The following is a 19394-nucleotide window of genomic DNA, read 5'->3' on the forward strand; positions in this document are numbered from 1 at the left end:
AATCCATCACACTAATGAATACAGTAAAAGCATAGTTATTGGCACATACTGTCATTCATTTTTTCGCGTTCAAATGTTTTTCCTTTCCATAACTAAAAACAAACTGGCTTCACTGTTTTAATAATAGAGGAGTGTGCTCATTTTTTATTTACTTTATTTACAGTGACAGTAATGCCTGTTTTAACATACCTTTATTTATGTATTCAACAAAAAAAAGCAAGACATATTCAAATAAAAACTACATGAATGCAATGCACTGTATATCGAATCCTTGAGTACACTGAGACTTTGTCCTCTCTATTTCACTGAAGGACATAAAATCAGTGGTGGATGGAATTGATGGCATCAAGCTGTCTCAAGGCTTTGTCCTGGGGTTAGGAGACTTCGAACTGATCCGAGTTATTGGGCGTGGCAGTTACGCCAAGGTGCTGCTGGTTCGCTTAAAGAAGAATGATCAGGTTTATGCCATGAAGGTGGTGAAGAAGGAGTTGGTTCATGACGATGAGGTGAGGGTGTGCGATGGAAATCTTTATCTAAAATCAACATTAATTTACATGTAACTCATTGGCTGCCGTTGATGGCGATAGACGTCAAATTGTCAGATTGGACATCTATCGCCGTCACTGGCAGTGAAACACTATCACTCAATGCCAGCCATCACAGTTGAAACGGATTCGAGGGAGGGGATTGTTCGATCGCTGGCAGCCAAGTTTGATTGGACAGCTATCCGTGTCAATGGCAGTGATTGAGTTAACAAATTTTAAAAAGCATTAAATACATAATGACGATCATTATAATAATTAAAATATAACTATAATATATATCACTATAATATAACTAAATCCTAAATGTAATAAAATAAAATTATGAATGTTTTTATTAAATTAAATTAAATTAAATAGAACTAAATTAATTAAAAATGAATATTTTAAAATAAAAATTGTAAAAAAAAAAGAAAAGAAAAAAAGTTAACCAAACCAAAACCAAAAATAAGTTTAAGAAAAAAGGAATTAATAAATTTCTTAATTTAAAAAAAATGTATTTAATATATATATATTTTTTTTTAAACTACCGGTATATATTTATAATTAATGTTGTATATTTACTTTTATTCCTCTCTCTCTCTCTCTCTCTCTCTCTCTCTCTCTTTTTTTTTTTTTAAGAAAAAAAAAATCTTTTATGATTATTTTCAATCGCCAAATTGTGTAAAACCTCCAACCGTCCTAGAAAGCCACTAGGTGGCAGTGTTAGTCAACTATGGAGTCCTTCAGCGTCAGCATGGGGAAATTTAAACTGCCAGGATTTCATACACGTGCCCAAGACAAATTATGACTACAAATGAAATAAACAATGTGCTCCAACATCGATACATGCATGAATGAAAAAAGAGAAGACCATAACATATTTTAACTTACTATTAGAAATTTACTTTGTCAAGCCAAGAAAACATCCGAAAATCTTTGCCATGACAAATGAAAGTAATATACACGCTCAATATTTGTTTGTATTTTCTATATACTGTTTTTATTTATTGATTGACTTCTAATTGTATATAACGACAAAGACCACCACACATTTTCTTCACTAAAAAGGAAAATTTCCCCAATTAAAGCCAACTATCGTATACTATAGTATATACGTATATGTCTGCCCATTGGTTCGATTAGACATCTTGTTTTTATTTATTCATGGCGATATACATACACATCAGTTGAATTATTAATCTCTGCAGCGCTGTAGTTCCTGACATCAAAGTGGGTTTGTAACAAGCTTTGCACAAAAATGACTAGCATGTAATAAGGAAGACAAAATTACTAATGGGGTATATATTTCTATGGCATAATGAGCATAATTATACATTCAGCGAGTACTTGGGAAATGACCAGGAATTTGGGAAAACAAGCACACTAGAGGGTCTCTCTTCTGCCGTACATGATCCAGCATTGATACGTTTCAGAGACACTGAGTTGTAGCTCATTAAATATTTAACTAATCAGCTGAGAGACAATTTTAAGAAGAAACCTCAAATTATTGGCTGAAGATTTGTACAGCTAAACTTTAATTAGGCAAATCTGATTAACATGGCTAACATACAATATTTTAATGAATATATTATCAGAGTATATTTTGACAGCTGCAATTGAGAGGAAAATCCTTACTTATAAAATTGAAATGCTATAATTCATAATAGATGAAAAATGTTACATTGTAATCCTAAAATCTTTGTTAACCCCAAACTGCCTGAATTTACATTTAACAAATATACATAAAGTATTTGAGGAAGACATAAGTACATACATATGATATTAATATTAATATTATATCATTATAATATTAATTATAATAGAATATAATAGCAATTAAAAAATACTAAATGTAGAAAATTTAATTAGAAAACACAGCTAGCTAAGAATGAGAAATTCCTAAAATAAAATAAAAAATTTAAAAAATCATAGAATATTAAAAAAAAAAAAAAAAAAATGAATATGGAAAAATAATTTCAAAACATGTATTTTGAAAAAGACAAAAAATAATGAATAGAAGAGTGTCTTTGTTTATTTTACGAAATTAAAACTTTCATTTTTAAATGTTGTTATTCTAAAAATGTTCTTTAAAATTAATTTCTATTTTTATTTATTTTGTTGTTGTTTTTTCTTGTTAATTTAGGATTTGCCTTTTTTTGTTGTTTTATTTTTTTGAATTATTATTCATTCATCTTCTGAGCCACTTATCCTCATGAGGCTTTTTGACTGGGGGGCTGACAGCGATTGAACGACCCCCCTCGCTCAAATCTATTTCAAATGTGATGGCTGGCAATAAGTGATTATGTTTCACTGCCATTGACGGCGAGAGACATCCATTCCATCTTGACTGGGAGATCTGGCAGCAAACCCCCCCAGTCAAATTGGTTTGGATGTCTCTCGCCGTCAATGGCAGCCACTGACTTAAATGTAAATTCAGGCATCAAGGGATTAATCATACAGGGTTTTCATGGTTGTGAACATGTATTGAACCTTTATTTGTAATCTTTCCAGGATATTGACTGGGTGCAGACAGAGAAGCATGTCTTTGAGCAAGCTTCTACAAATCCATTCTTAGTAGGCCTCCATTCCTGTTTCCAGACGGAAAGTCGGTAAGAACGCAAACACCTCTTAAGAATGAAAAAATATATCTTGCTAGGTATTCATGAACTGTTGCCCTGAGGATAGTATATGTACTGTATGATTCACTTGACAAAACTTAGTTGTAGTGTTGTTGTAGTAGGTTTACTCGAGATCCTATATTGGAAATACAGGTTAAAATTCAAGTAGGATCAGGTCATTAGTAGGGTTGGGCATCGTTTGAAATTGAACGGTTCCGATTCCAATTCCACGTTTTGATTCCTGTTCCGAACGATTCTCAATTCTAATTCTTTTCGGAGGCAGGGATTTATATATCTTAACGTCTCGATGATTTTTTTTTAAATTATATGAACTTCTCACAGGGCTATTTTTAATTTGTATATAGAAATAATCTTTGAACTTGAATGAAATGAAGTTTTTTTCCACAGGAGTGCGCTTTCATAAAGATGTTTATTTTTCAAAAGCTTACGGATAAAACATTCACACATATTCTTTTGCCATACATGTACCTTAGCTGGGAGCTACCACGGAGTATTAGTATAAATTCTTCTATTGATAAGAATTTGAAGATTTTTAATACTGTTGATTTTAACAGAGGCGGCAACGCGGTACGTAAAATACGTAGCCGCTTATATTAGCTATATAGACTGAGAAGTCTACTGCTTTAAGATGGCGACTGTTTACTAACACCAGCGAGTCTGCTGTTTTGCATCTGGTTCTCTATACATGTGCTAATGCCGGCGAGTCTGTCATTTCGCATCAAGTTCTATTTACATATGATATCTACCGTAGCCCGATGTAATAATGCGACTTATTCTCGTACTATTCCATCCATCCATCCATCCATCGTTTTACTTACCTGGCTCTGACTGGTTAGAGGACGAGGACTGGCGCAGCGTGAGCGGCACTCAGCTATGCATTTGGCACCCGGCACTTGTATTCCATGAAGCTGGAGGTGTTTGATCATATTGGTCGTGCAGCCACCTTTGCATGATATAGTTGTGTCGCAAATGTTGCACAGAGCTGTCTGGTCATATTATTTTGTAAAGTTGAGCCAAACTTTTGAGCACCATCACACCGTGTCCATGGTTGTAATCAGGTTGCAATGCACAAACACACGCTTGTTGCGGCTTCTTCTTCTTGGTTTTCGGCAGCAATTTTTTTACAATCGGCGGTCAGGGCATCGAAACATGGAATCAAAATTTTAAAATTCGAACGGTTCCGGGAGCTTAGGAGCGTTAGAACCGGGGCCTCAATGCTCAACACTAGTCATTAGTCTACAGTATTTCATGCTTGATTGTGATGAATTTACAGTATTACATACAAGGTCAAGGCCCATTTTTAAAAACAGCATTTTTACTCTTCTTTCCAATAATGTACTGACCCTTCCCTCTATCAATTCTCTAGGTTATTTCTTGTGATTGAATATGTGAATGGTGGGGACTTGATGTTTCATATGCAACGTCAAAGGAAGCTCCCTGAAGAGCATGCAAGGTAAGATTTCAAGGGTTCTGACATAAGTTTGCATCATCAAGCTTTAACCATTTATAGGGCACTCATTGAACTATTGGCTGCCATTGACAACGTTAGAGGTCCAATCCATTTTGACTTTCAATCAGAGTTAAACATACAGTATATATATTAAAAAAAATAATAATAAACTTTCAGAGTTAAACATATATATTAAAAAAGCAACTATAGTGTGTTACTGGCCACAACCAGAGTGTGTTTTCAAATTTTGGCCTATGTAGGCCACACTTGGTTAGCAATTGTGAATATAGTGGCTTACATGACCCAAAATACGTATGTGAATGCCAGGCATTGTGGTTTGAAGTTTTTTCTATTTTCTTTCTAATTACCAAAAATAGTCACTTGCTCTATAAAGGGTTTTTAATAGTCATTATAAACAGGAATGACAATTTTATTCACTTTTATATACATAGGATTAGCCCAGGTTTTTAAGTGTCAGGAAGCAGATTTCTATACTAGGGCTGGGCGATATGGCAATATTTAATAATATGGCATAATTTAATAATTTGTAAATCTGAATAAATCTGAATAAATGAATGAAATACAAATAAACTGTTTCTTGTTGATTTATTGACCAGCTTTCAATTTAACATATTAACAATTGTACATTCATTGTAATTATTACGTATGTAAAAAATATCTTGTAAACAATAAGCATTCAAGTATAAGCATATAAAACTGCTGGTATGACTTGAACAATGTACAACATTGTAAATATTGCTATGGCCACTGTGCAAAAATGCCATTGTAACACAGATGACTTCCAGCAAGAGGGGCTTGAACAATGCACTTCAAACAGAGTGCCGAATATCAGACAACTTATCTTTAATAGCTGCTGTGACATGAACACTCAACACAGTTGTTTTTACTAAGTTCCTGCTTAGCAAAACTAGCATGTTAACATTTCCGCTTTGTTTTTTTGTTTTCAGAGCATTTTCTGAAGTAAACGCGCACACCCATCCACATTACGCTGGGGTGCTATAACTCTTATACCAATGAAAAATGTAAGATTTTATGATGGCAGTAATGATACAGAATGAAGCAAGCACATACAGAAAAATACTTGTGGCCAGTAAACGCTCATATTATAGGCTAAACTGTCGCTGTCTTAATGCTGAGTTGATCCTTTGTAAATTGTACCATCATAAAAGCTATCAGAGAAGTCACACCGCCACGCATAGATACAAAATAACACGACATACCGATTGCTAGGTGCAGTCTGTGCTCAAAGCACTGCTCCCGCATCCACACGTTGAGTTCAGCCGCTTCTACAACGCTGCTGTTGGTGGTGATTGCGACAAGGTTCTCCTTCACGTCCCACGCAGAGAGCATTTGTTTCAGTGCCTGAGCGATCATTTCACCTGAGTGGTCGTCCGGGAAATAGGCTGTATCCAGCACCTGGATGCGAAGCTTTCACTTGTTGTCTATGAAATGGACCATCAAACTGATGTAGGGCTACATGTTCGTCTTTCTTCTTTAATCCAAAATACCTCCAGACAACCGAGTTTGAGTTCTTTCTTGGCAACACCACCACACTAAGACCAGGTCTTAATGCATGACTCCGACTCGAGTGAGGCATTGACTTGACGATCTGAACGTGACAAGTTGCATAGAAGTGGACCATTTCAAATCCGATCTGGGTCACTTTCGTATGTGGTTTGAATCCGATCTGGGCCACATTTTTCCAGAATGTCTGAACTGTCAAGTCTCCCTAATTGGAATTCATGCAGCAATTACGTCAGCAAAGAGCGAGAGCAGCATGCAAGATGGCAGATACGTAACTGTTCATTTGCGTTAACATCTAGCGTGAACTCGGCTTTTACTACGCAGGAGGCGGGCTTGACCACAGTCATAAAAAACCCAATGAAGAAAAGGATACGCCTTATAATGCTCAGTTTCTTACTGTGCGCCAAATGAGCAATATTTCTGTAGTGCTTACATGGCCGAGTCGGGGCAAACTGACACACACACACACAAGTGTGCGTCGTGCACGCAGAGTGCGTAGTTATTTGTTTTGATGCTTCTGAGCATGAGGGTCAGTTTGCCCGGCACGTCTCGGACTGCAAATTAGTGTGCATGCCTAATACTTGAACGGGCTTAATGGACAAAGGCAGTCTGAACGGGCATGCAAAAAAAAAAAAACAGATATGATAAAAAATCGGAATAGTGCATTAAGACCTGCAGTATGAATCTAGCATATGAGTGTCGACTAATGCTATAATTGAAATGCCTGTGGCCTGGGTACCGGTAGTCGTTTCACTATTATCCGACTCCATCACGTTCACATGTAGCTTTAGCGTACCAGTTGAAAGCAGCATGTTTCTGTTTGTTTGGTTTTATGATAGCCACGTGACCTCACACGTAAGCACACTGGCTGTACTTTCTTAAAGGGGAAGAAGCATAGCTGAACAACGGGCATTGTCAAAGCGGGCTGAAAAGACTTACATTTTTTTCCTTTCATTAAAAAAATGAATTTACCGACATGGTCAAAATTACATTGTGACATGTGGTCAAAAGTCATTGTGAACCATCTCGGTAACAGTAAAATTTTGGTATACCGCTTGGCTTTAACCTAAATCTTTGCCAATTTCTATATGTCTACCTACGGGCATGGCACAGTGGTAGAGTAGTCGTTACCTAACCCAAAGATAATGGGTTCGATTTTCACTAGGCCTGCACAATATATCGTCTAAACATTACCATCACAATGTGCGCATGCGCAATAGTCATATCGCAGAATGTGCAATTGTTTTTTTTTTTTTTTTTTTTAACATGTTAACTTTTGTTATACCTCATAAAAGCAGCAAGTGTGCTGATTCTGGATCCCTTTTATAAACAGCAAGCCTGGATTAAATGGCATTACATAAATTAGGGATGTCCCCGATCCGATCACGTGACGGGAATTATGGCCGATTATGCCATTTTTTAGAGGATCGGAATCAGGTGAGAAGGATCGAGTATGTAAATAAAAAAAATATACAGTTAGTCCCCGGGTTACGACGTACTCGACTTATGCAATTTCGACTTTACGACTCTGGAGTCTCGTCTGCCATTTTGTCTCCAGTCCTTTTTTTTTTTTTTAGTCGCATAAACGGTACCTTCTTGTACCTCACAGTATCTTATTGTTTTAATTTTCTTTATTAATATGACGTGTTCTGTTCTCATTAAACATGAAGTTGTTCAGCTTTACAGATGTCAAATAAGGCAACTCTGCTTTTTGAAGCTTTTCAATTCCTCCACTTTTGACAATTTGGAAAGCGGTAGCACATATATGTACACTTATGTTCAAAACAACACACATTTTAACAATAAAACACGTGACACAAAACAAAACATCCATCTAGTCTGCTCAGTTTGGAAATTTAGTAGATTAAATTAGCCTAATTTGCCTTTCAAAAGTCATCTAGCTTAAATGCTACGAAAGCTAACATATTTACAATACTCATAGCAAATTGCTCACACGTAACTCCACAAACTGTAGCTGTAAACTTAGTTACAAATGCATACGCAAACATATGTATATTAGCGGAGACAACATACAGCCTTATGTGGGCCAAACCACGTACGTCGTGACCCGGGGACCACCTGTTACATGTTAATTCTGCAATCGCTCCAATATTGTTCAGGCCTATCCGAGTTATGTGGTGAAAATTGTTGTAGTTTTAATATCGCAATATAATATCGCAATTAGGGTTGTCCCGATCATGTTTTTTTGCTCCCAATCCCATCCCGATCGTTTTAGTTTGAGTATCTGCCGATCCCGATATTTCCCGATCCGATTGCTTTTTTTGCTCCCGATTCAATTCCAATCATTCCCGATAATTTTTCCCGATCATATACATTTTGGCAATGCATTAAGAAAAAAATGAATAAAACTCGGACGAATATATACATTCAACATACAGTACATAAGTACTGTATTTGTTTATTATGACAATAAATCCTCAAGATGGCATTTACATTATTAACATTCTTTCTGTGAGAAGAATCCACGGATAGAAAAACCTGTGACTTTGTATATTGTGACTAAATATTGCCATCTAGTGTATTTGTTGAGCTTTCAGTAAATGATATTGAAGGCCATGCCCAATGCATGATGGGAAGTGGAACCATGACAAGTGAAACCACGACTGTGCGTAGTGCTTTCAATTCATATATCTTCTCTGCGATGGGATATAATTTATGGTGTTAAGGAAAAGATCAATTGCTACCTTGCTTCCCCACATTTCTTCCCATGATATTTCTAATCGTAGGGAGAGGGATTGTAAGGCTTTAGCTAATTAAAGTAAGGTTCCAAAGGCTGCCAAAATTCACTCTATTCAATTTACGCTGCCTCTTAGCTCTTTATATAGGCAAAACGGCGCCATTACAGATGGAGCGCGACAATGCGTGAGTGGGTCGTGCAGCGCGTGCATTAATTGCGTTAAATATTTTAACGTGATACATTTTTTAAAAAATTAATTACCACCGTTAATGGGATAAATTTGATAACCCTACCTCAAGCCTATACTAGACTCTGGATAAGTGTAACATATTATGTCTGTAACGTTAAATACAATTAGAAAACGATTTAATAAATATATATATTTTTTTTAAAAAGGCATGGCCGATATTTGTTTGCCGATTCCGATACTTTGAAAATGACGTGATCGGGATGCCGATCGACATCTCTAATCGCAATATATTGCAAGCCCCCACAAAATCACAATAAGAGTTTTTTCCAATATCATTCAGGCCTAATTTCCACCCTTTGCACATTGTTGTTGTCTCCTTAGGCAAGACAAGACACTTCACACCAGTTGGTCTAGCAATGCCTTGAATGGGAGCAGCCCAATGGTGTATGAACGTGGGCGTGTGAGAGTGTGAACGCACATGGAAAGCACTTTGTGACATCTGTCTGTGAAATGCGCTATATACTCTAAGTAAAGTTGCTTTGTTTATGATTCTAGCAGCCATGTCTTTACAGTTGAGCTACTTTGTGACACCTGTCTGTGAAAGGCGCTATTTCTGTAAAATTGCAAAGTTGCTTTCCTTTGCAAATTCATAAAAGCATCTTTTTTTGTTTAGGACAACAGTTCCACAGTTTAATCAGGTTCTGTGCAATCTTATTTTGGAGGAATTTATAATTTGATTTGTAGCTGTACGGTATTATTTCTCACACCTTTATCTGTGGTGAATAGTCTGGTGCAAAGCTGTTTTTGTGTAGGAGCACTAGTTCAGCTTGATTTAAAACATATTCATCGTGTCAAATAGTTGTAACTGTTGGTAATGGGAGTGCAGCTCTTCTCTAAAGCAGAAGCAGAGAATCGTGTAGGCGTTGCTGCTGGTGCATCTGATTGCAACCCTTTGGGATGCCCCCATTTAATTTATTTGCGACCTCTTTGCACCCTGACTCAATTTGAATATTCCTCAATTGTGTACTTCTTTTCAGTGCTTCTTCCAAACACATGCTCGACATCATTCTTGAGCAGTTCCTCACGGACACTGGCACCACACAACCTACAACATTTCTTTTTTACAGCCCAGGAAAATATAATGAGAACCTATTATTCATGCTGCCTTTCTACTTGTGGGGCACTCCAACTGTGCCCCTGATAAATGCTGGATCAAAGGCTCAGTAAAGTAGAGAGGCACTGTTGGGCCCCTATCGGACCCTACAATCTGTATTCTGGAGACAGTGGCTGCACATATGCAAAGCAGCATGCTAATAACTCATAATGTTTGTACATATTCATGAGATGTGCTTTTAGGGAGCCCTGACGCATTCCCCCGCGCCGTGGTGATTGCGGTCTGTGGGCGATGGTTGGTGCTGCTGAGAGCAAACTACCGTACTTTTATCAGTCATCCAGCGCTGAAACAACTGTATACAATCAAGGCTGTCACTGTGAAATTGTGGGGGAGCAATGTGGGATTTGCCATTGCACTGTCAAATGATCTTTTCCTCAGTGGTTGACATTCAGGGATTTGTAGCAGGCACTCAGACAGAAGGCCCGTCAATCTTAATAAAAGCTTATCTTCCTGTGACTGCATGAGCTACCCACTCTGCACAACCGCAATTTATTTGCTCTATCTTACTCTTAATCATGATGCTTTATATATTTTTCATATTGTAACGTCATGTGGCCTGTTTATAAATAGTTCCTAGACCAGGACGTTTGAGTACCGTATTTTTCGGACTATACGTCGCACCTATAAGTCGCATCAGCCAAAAAATGCGCAATGAAAAGGAAAAAAACATTTATAAGTCGCACCGGAGTGTAAGTCGCATTTTTGGGGGGAAATTTATTTGATAGAATCCAGCACCAAGAACAGACATGTCATCTTGAAAGGCAATTTAAAATACAATAGAGAACAACAGGCTGAATAGGTGTACGGTATGCTTACATTACATGATGCTAGAAGTTAGATCGGGCCAAAAAAAATACAGCCTGACCCGACCGGCCCACGGGTATTAAAGCCCGACGCGGCCCAAGCCCAATCAATTAACTTGATTTGCTTGCCCGAGCCCGAAAAAACCCGAAATTTTATGTTTTATTTGTGAGGACTCAGGAGAAGGAGGAAATGCAGGGATGCGATGCGTGGTTGTGTTTTGTGTCACCACGTTTGTGACGATGCCGGTGCATATATGCATAATGATACCAAATTAAAGTGCAAGTGACACGAAAAAGCATGTTTGTTTCATAATACACGCGGTATTTTATGCTCCTGAATGATATGGACCGCTTGGATGTGTGTAGAAGCGATCGCTATATTTATTTAGTTTTTTGAATCCCGCGCCATGAAAATGAGTGACTTCCGGCTTCGGTCTTGCATTGAGGAGGAGGGCGCTGTGACGTGTACGGGAGAAGGACTCCTCTTCACTATACAGCCTACTGTTGTGTATGAGGACTAAGGATTCAGCTGATTTTTCGGATTAATACGTTTATTTTTCGCATCACGCCAGCCAAACGGCTGCAGAAAAATCTTGCTGTATGAGGGAGAGGCGTGTGCGCCTTTTTGGAGTTTCAAAAGGTTCCCATTCACCGTGAATATTGGCCAAAACAAGCCCTACTACTGTGGGACCATTGGACTTACGAGGAAGTGAGTAAACATCTTGTTTTGTATTATGTCAAATACGAACACAGCGATTACAAAGTAAACACTACAAACTTTCTTTAAATAAAGGACGACTTACGTTTGATCATTGATAGGCATGTAAAAAGCTCTCCTCATGCACATTAGCTGCACGTTAGCTGCATAACAGCTGCAGCCGCCCTCCTCCCGGGAATGAGCTGTAAATTGCTCTCCGCCGGGCGGTTTGCCGTTCCACGACGACAATCGACAACCAAGTCGTCATGTCAAATAATCCGGGCTAGTTATGTGTGATTTTCCGCTTCGAAGACTTTGAAACATCACTCGGTTCAGGTTAGCATGTCGGCTAGCTGTCACGCCTCTTAGTTTGTTTACATTCTCCGAAGCCGGGGAAGGGAAATGACATATGTCCGATTTAGGTGTCATAAAATATCGTTCGGGAGGTGCGACAGTAAAGGTGAAGTCGACAGTTTTGACCATTATGGAGTAATTTTGCCATGTCGTCCTGAATAAGTGCATTTTTATTATTTCATATTCCATTTAGCACAAGACTGTTATTTGTCATGAGCATGCCATTAATTTAGCAGTTGGGGAAAATACTTGGATAATAAGAATATCCTGTAAAAATATTGAAGTAAAAAGACAGAAACAATGACATTTTGCAGCTCTCTTCGTCGCATTTTCCTCGTTGTGAATAGTTTCCCCTCGACGGGCTGACTGGTCCTTCTCAAGCCATTTATTTAGCTATTGGGGAAAAATACTTGGGTAAAAAGAATATCCTGTAAAAATATTGGAGTAGAGAGACTGAAACAATGACATTTGACGGCTCTCTTCGTCGCGTTGTCCTCGTTTGGAATAATTCCCCCTCAATGGGCTGTATAGTAAAACCGATGAGCCCAGTCTCCTGCTGACCTCATCCACCTGTTGGGGACGCTTGAGCCCTATAATGGTAGGTGTGGCTAACTGGCAGATTAAAAGACTAATTTCTCATCATCTGTGCTTTGCTAAATTGTTGTATATAGTCGAATCGTCTTAAAATATGATTCTAATTCACATAATAATGCTATTTAAGACTTTTTTTCTCCTGTCGTATGCTCTTTAAAGCCTGTCTTTTGTAACGAATTCTCCCAGTTAAACAAGACTATTCAATAAACATTTATATCTTTTATATTTGCTTGTCTGTTCTAACAGGCGGATAGTGGATTTGACATTATTTTAATCTCCTCGAGTTGGCAGAAAAAAAGTTTTCTCAATGTTAAAATAGTCTACATATTTTTATGATCATAATAAATGCATTTACACAACGAAATAACGCTGGAAAAGTTTGTTAAATATATTTCTCGTATGAGACCAAAGCGCCACATTCGTTTACATTCAGCGAAGCCGACACAGGTTCCTATAGCATCTTCAACAATCAATTTGAATCCTTTCCATATTCCACTCCTACCGCAGTTGTTTGCTTTTCAATTCCCCTGTCTTTTGTTTGTTTTTCACTCCTATAGACCCCAATCACCAACGTCACACAATGACGGGTCACTGTATTGTGCCGCCATATTATCCGTCATTGTGTGTCCGTATTCTCAATGGTCTCAATTTATCGTGCAATTTATAGTGCAATTCATGGAAGCCCCGGTGCCTTCAGACGCTGTAAACTCATTGGATGTGTTGCATAAAAGGCGTTATGTGGAAAAGCTACGGTCGATCCATTCGCCAGATCCATATTTGATGCCTAAATCGTTATTTTTCGACCCGCTGTCTGCTACCCTGATATCTACAACTATCTTGTCCACAGAAACTCAGCCTATTCTCACGAAACTTTGAAAAACTTTAAAAGCAGCACTCTAAGCAACATTACCCCGTGTGACCCTTTACTTCCAATTTTCTAAAATGGCGACAATCAATAAAAAAAAAATTGACTGCGATGGCCGACGCTTCAAGGATAGGTGGATATTGGACTATTTCTTCAATAAAATACGCAACAACTGTGTCTGCCTCATTTGCAAAGAGACAGTCGCTGTTTTCAAAGAGTTTGATGTGAGGCGATATTACCAAACAAGACACGCTGACATGTACGACAAGATTACACGGAAAATATGCAGCGAGAAATTAAAGCAACTTGAAGCTAGTTTAATTTCACAGCAGCAGTATTTCGCATGAGCCCGAGGGTCGAAAGAGAACGCCACAAAGGCGAGATTGTTGAAATTATGAATAAAAAAAAATAAAAAATAAAGCAAATGTGATACACAGAAGGGCTTGCTAAAATTTGTTTAAATATATTGTTCTATGTAAATTAGCCAAGGTAGCCCCCCACATTTTTACCACACCAAATCTTGCCTCCTTTGCAAAACGTTTGGACACCCCTGTTTAACTGATGATCCGTAGACGAGGCCAGCTTCTTTCACTTGGTACCAGCTAAATATTATTCAAAAAATAATGATGGAGGAAGAAATAAACATCTTGAATTTGAAACTGTATGTTGTCGGCGATTAGCCTCGCAATGATCTGAATTGTGGTTGTCGGCCCAAAACCCATCTAAATATATATTAAATGGATCTTACCAGATATAAAATGACTACTACATAGTCTGTGGTGATCGTTTGGTGCCCAGTATTCTCGTCGAATTGCAGCAGTACATTTCGCTCTCCTCTTCGGGTCTCTCGGAATACGGTAGAACTTCAAGTCTCTCCGTCTATCTTCCCTGTTACTGCAACCAACCGCCACACACACCTTCACCATTTTGATTATTAATGTTAACAACCAGAAAAACACGCCGTAATAAGAGGAATGTACGTAGCGGTAACGACGAGCTGACGGACAATATGGCGGATCAAGTCAGGGGGGCGGAGTTGTGACGTCATGTGATTGGGGTCTATAGGTGCTCCATATCGAAAAGGAAATACCAGGATGCTCGCGGAGGGCGCCAGGGTGCGGGAGGGGAAGATTGAAAAGAGAGCGGGGCCACTGCGTTCACGTGCACAGGCATGCACAGCGCCTTCTCTGTCTTATCCAAATGATTTATTTTATTTAACATCCATACATCGTTTTAGGATAAATATATGAATATATATTTATTTTTTAAAAAGTTAGCGAGAGAGAAGTCGGCCCGACCCTACCTTAAATAATCACACATAAGTCGCTCCAGAGTATAAGACGCACCCTGTGCCAAACTATGAAAAAAAACTGCGACTTATTGTCCAAAAAATACGGTAGTTGTTAATTGTTTATGCTACCAGTAAGTACCATATTTTAATTTCACAAAATTTTAAGAAAAAAATACATATACTGGCAACATTTGACTGGAAGGCACAGGTGTCCGCGTTTTAGTATGGCATATTTACACAGAGAGGTGTAACAAAGAAAGACTTGGTTAATCATAAATCTTTTTTTAACCAAATTTACATCATCAACACACCGAATTGTGTCCTTCTCTTTCATATTGTGGTGGTGTGGGTCTGTGGTAGTCATGCCACAACTCAGAGGTCGTTGGTTCGATTCCCTGACATGTACTGTACCTTTACTAGCAAGCTGCACAATGATTTGAGCAGAGTCTGGTCCTGAAAAAAACAACTAAATGATTGTGGTTTTTAATGTTTTGAATGAAATTTAAACAAACCAATCTTTGCGTTTTTAAATCACCAAAACAGATTTTATGCTGCTGAAATCTGCATAGCTCTAAACTTCCTGCATGAGAAAGGCATCATCTACAGAGACCTGAAGCTGGACAATGTTCTTTTGGACCATGACGGACACATCAAACTTACGGACTATGGCATGTGCAAGGTAAGAGACGTTTGTTCAAATAGTCAAACTTTATTGAAAAGTAGAAAAGATGTCTTTTTTCTCTTTGGATTTTTTTGGGGTTATTTTCCAAGTCGATGCCTATTTTTATTTCTTTTGTTAGGAGGGAATCAGACCAGGGGACACAACCAGTACTTTTTGTGGAACACCCAACTACATTGCACCAGAAATACTCAGAGGAGAAGATTACGGTTCGTGAACAAGTCTTGAGTTCATAATCATGTCCAAATCTCTCATCTTTTGCATCACTCTTAATGTTCTCTTAAAGGGAACCTTAGACTTAAAGACTTGATGGCTCTACTAAGCCACAATTGTTCTCTTTTACTTGAATGTTATTAGAAACACATAAAATATTGCCATTGATTTAAAAATCTGTAATATTTAGAACATATTTTGACCTATGGAGGGCGCCATGTTATATTGACGCTTGGGGTGATGACGTAGATTGTGACTGTCACTAGACCAGTGGTTCTTAACCTGGGTTCGATCGACCCCCAGGGGTTCGGTAAGTAAGTCCAAGGGGTTCGGCGAAGGTAAAGAAACGCAGAGTCCCATTTTCATACGCTGATTAAATCTAGGCAAAGTGGCTTTTTAGACCAGGTTTTAGACTAGTTAGCTCCCAATTTACAGGCTTAATCCATTTCTTTTCATCGCTAGTCCTGGATTTAATGGGAGGAGGAACTGGTTTGCTCAGTGGAAGGTTGACTCGCTCTTGGTATGCGGGAAAACAACAGACCAATAGGCAGTGTGGTCTCAAATTTGGACCCGTTTCTAAAAAATGCGGTCAAAATTAGAAGAATTTTGAACGGGAATTTGTTAAATTATTAGCTTGCTATGTTATATATATCGGTTTTGAATTTGGAAAACTATCTTAATTCTGAAGGGTTTGGTGAATCCACATGTGAAACTTGTGGGGTTCGGTACCTTTAGTAAGGTTAAGAACTGCACTGGACGAACACTACCGGTGTTCTGCAATTCCTTTCTACGCGACGAGACGTCTAAAACATGCGCACATCGGTTAAAAGTAGCGAGTACTTACTATTTGTGTTTTTATCTTTAGTTTTTTATTACCTTTTCATTGCCTCAAAATACTTTTAGCATGTGTTTCCCTCTCATACTTTTAAGCATTCTGTTTTCTTGTGATAGGTTTAAAGCAGATTGTTGATCTGTTGACCACATTAGTCACATATCGTATCTAGACCACCCTTATTATTATTATTACTACGTTTAAGTATTTTCTTGAGGCATATTTTAAACATTATGTTCTTTCTGTATGCATCCAAACAAAACAAGTACACGGTAGTACTTTGGGTGTCGAATTTCGCCAGTGTAGCACATTTTGGCAGAACACCGATTTTGTCCTACTCTCGTCTTATCTCGTCTTTCCTGTTCAGTTTGCTTTTGCTGCTAGTTTTGTGAAATATTGACAGTGGTGTTATGCTCAATAAAATTCCTTTCGGGTTCAAATTGAAAGGGCTGAACAAATGACATGTTTATATTTATGTAACCCAGTGACGTCACCGCCGTACGACGTCAACAAGAATGGATCAACTAGTTGAATTAATTTTACAAATTGTATAAAAACAAAAACATCTAGAGGGATTTTAATATCAAATAATTTTAACTTATAATCATGTTTATCTTTCAAAAACTACAATTATTTCTATCTGTGGTTCCCTTTAATTCCAAATCGATATAAAACACCTTTTAAGTTGGTACTAAGAAATGAACTACAAACAAAATGTATCTCTTTTCTTACTTAGGCTTCAGTGTAGACTGGTGGGCCTTAGGGGTGCTAATGTTTGAAATGATGGCTGGGAGATCACCGTTTGACATCATCACCGACAATCCTGACATGAACACCGAGGAGTACCTCTTTCAAGGTGAGTTGGTGCCAGTGGACCCATAAGATTTTATTTCAACCAACGTTTGTTTGAAATAAACTAAAGAATGACACAGGAGTGGATTATAATTTTCGTAACCTCTCACTCATGATTTGAGAGGGAGAGTCCAGGGGCTGTTAGTTATAAGAGATACAATGTATCACAAAAGTGAGTACATCCCTCGCATTTCTGCAGATATTTATGTATATCTTTTCATGGGACAACACTGACAAAATGAAACTTTGACACAATGAAAAGTAGTCTGTTTGCAGTTAATTTATTTTCCCCTCAAAATAACTTAAAATATCGCCATTAATATCCAAACCCCTGGCAACAAAAGTGAGTACACAGCTATGAAAAAAGTACCGTCTTCAGAAGAGGCTTCCTCCTGGGGTGACAGCCATGCAAACCAATTTGATTGTTGGTTTGATTGTTGTAGAGTACGGCGTATGGTCTGAGCACTAACAGGCCTAACCCTCTTCAATCTCTGCAGCAATGCTGACAGCACTCCTGTAACGAGTCACATGACATATTGGAGGTAAAATGACAAGCAGTACTCAATTTGGACATTTAGGGATGTATGTAGTTTCTAAGGGGTGTACTCACTTTTGTTGCCAGGGGTTTAGATATTAATGGCTATATTTTGAGTTATTTTGAGGGGAAAATAAATTAACTCTATTATATAAGCTGCACACAGACTACTTTTTATTGTGTCAAAGTTTCATTTTGTCAGTGTTGTCCCATGAAAAGATATACTTAAATATCTGCAGAAATGCGAGGGGTGTCGTCACTTTTGTGATACACTGTATTTGGAGAAAAAATATGCAGAAAGCAATTTTTGTCGCTGTTTGGTGACACGTAAAACAGAAAAAAAAATAATTTAGGCCCTTTGTTGTCTAACTGAAATTTAGTGTGAGTGTGAAACAAACTGATTTTATGTAATGGAATACAAATGAGGTTTGAGCTGTAAAGGATTTAAGCCTGTGCCAATGAGGCTTAGACAGTTCTGGCATACTTAGTGATACATAGAGGAATCACTAACAGGGTTAATTTTATTTTCTGCATGTGTTAATTTCTTTCAGTTCACTACCTCTTCCATATACAGTATATCAAAGCTGGTCTCTGTTCATTTATGACATCATGGACTATTTGTTCTTTAACCTGTAAGTCATACGTAATTTTAGGAAAACCATATGTGCCAAATATCGCAACTTTTTAAAAACTTGTTACTTCAAATATGTGAAATATGTACTCTTTCTGTATTTTGAGATACGGTTTGACCATTTAAATTATTTATAATTACCGTAATTTCCCGAATATAACGCACACTCCCCCCCCCCCCCAAAATCAACTTGTAAAATCATAGTGCGCATTATAAACGGGTAATGGATGGAGACAGAAATATATATATATATAAAAGCCGATTTTTTTTTTTTTATTGACACGGCCACAATGTGTTGAAGAAACGTATGCAGCGATCCGCTGCCGACCATTACGGTACGTGACGTCACCATTTTGTTGTTGTCATACTTCACTCTGATCGGCCGAATCAATTCATCTGTGTTAAATTGTGCTTTTTTCACTCTTCATAAAGCACAGAATTTAGTTTCTTGAACTCATTTGAGTCAACGTTTATTGCAGCTCCGCAACTCGGACCATAACAAACGTAACAACACAGACTTCCTGTGTCCGTCAACTATATCTGTCCCTCGGGAAACTCAAACCCAAATAACAATAGTTCCTATTGTTACTGTCGTGTCGACAGCGATGAGCTCTCTCGGGTTTCCGACTTACGTTCTCACTTTCATTTTACCGTATCAATCCATGGAAGAAACATTTATTTATCATGATGAAACGAGCAAGTTATACAGCAGCCTTTAAAAGAAAAGTCACATCTGTTTTGTTTTCTCCTAGATTCTGGTAAGTTGGAGAAGTTGTCAAATCATGTTATTACCATAAATATTGTCAGTTTATGGTAATGTTTTGAACT

General features: G+C 37.9%; 1 protein-coding gene across 1 annotated transcript in view; it reads left to right on the forward strand.

Moving 5' to 3' along the window:
* The window catches only part of prkcz (protein kinase C, zeta), a 144534-nt gene that overhangs the window by 70607 nt on the left and 54533 nt on the right, over positions 1-19394 (forward strand). The window contains exons 9-14 of the mRNA XM_057821922.1: positions 312-506; positions 3036-3133; positions 4530-4616; positions 15368-15503; positions 15625-15712; positions 17285-17404. Coding sequence (XP_057677905.1) covers positions 312-506; positions 3036-3133; positions 4530-4616; positions 15368-15503; positions 15625-15712; positions 17285-17404 — 724 coding nt within the window. The remainder of the gene's footprint in view (positions 1-311; positions 507-3035; positions 3134-4529; positions 4617-15367; positions 15504-15624; positions 15713-17284; positions 17405-19394) is intronic.

Source organism: Corythoichthys intestinalis, chromosome 2, assembly GCF_030265065.1.
Source record: "Corythoichthys intestinalis isolate RoL2023-P3 chromosome 2, ASM3026506v1, whole genome shotgun sequence".
NCBI classification, from domain to species: Eukaryota; Metazoa; Chordata; class Actinopteri; order Syngnathiformes; family Syngnathidae; genus Corythoichthys; species Corythoichthys intestinalis.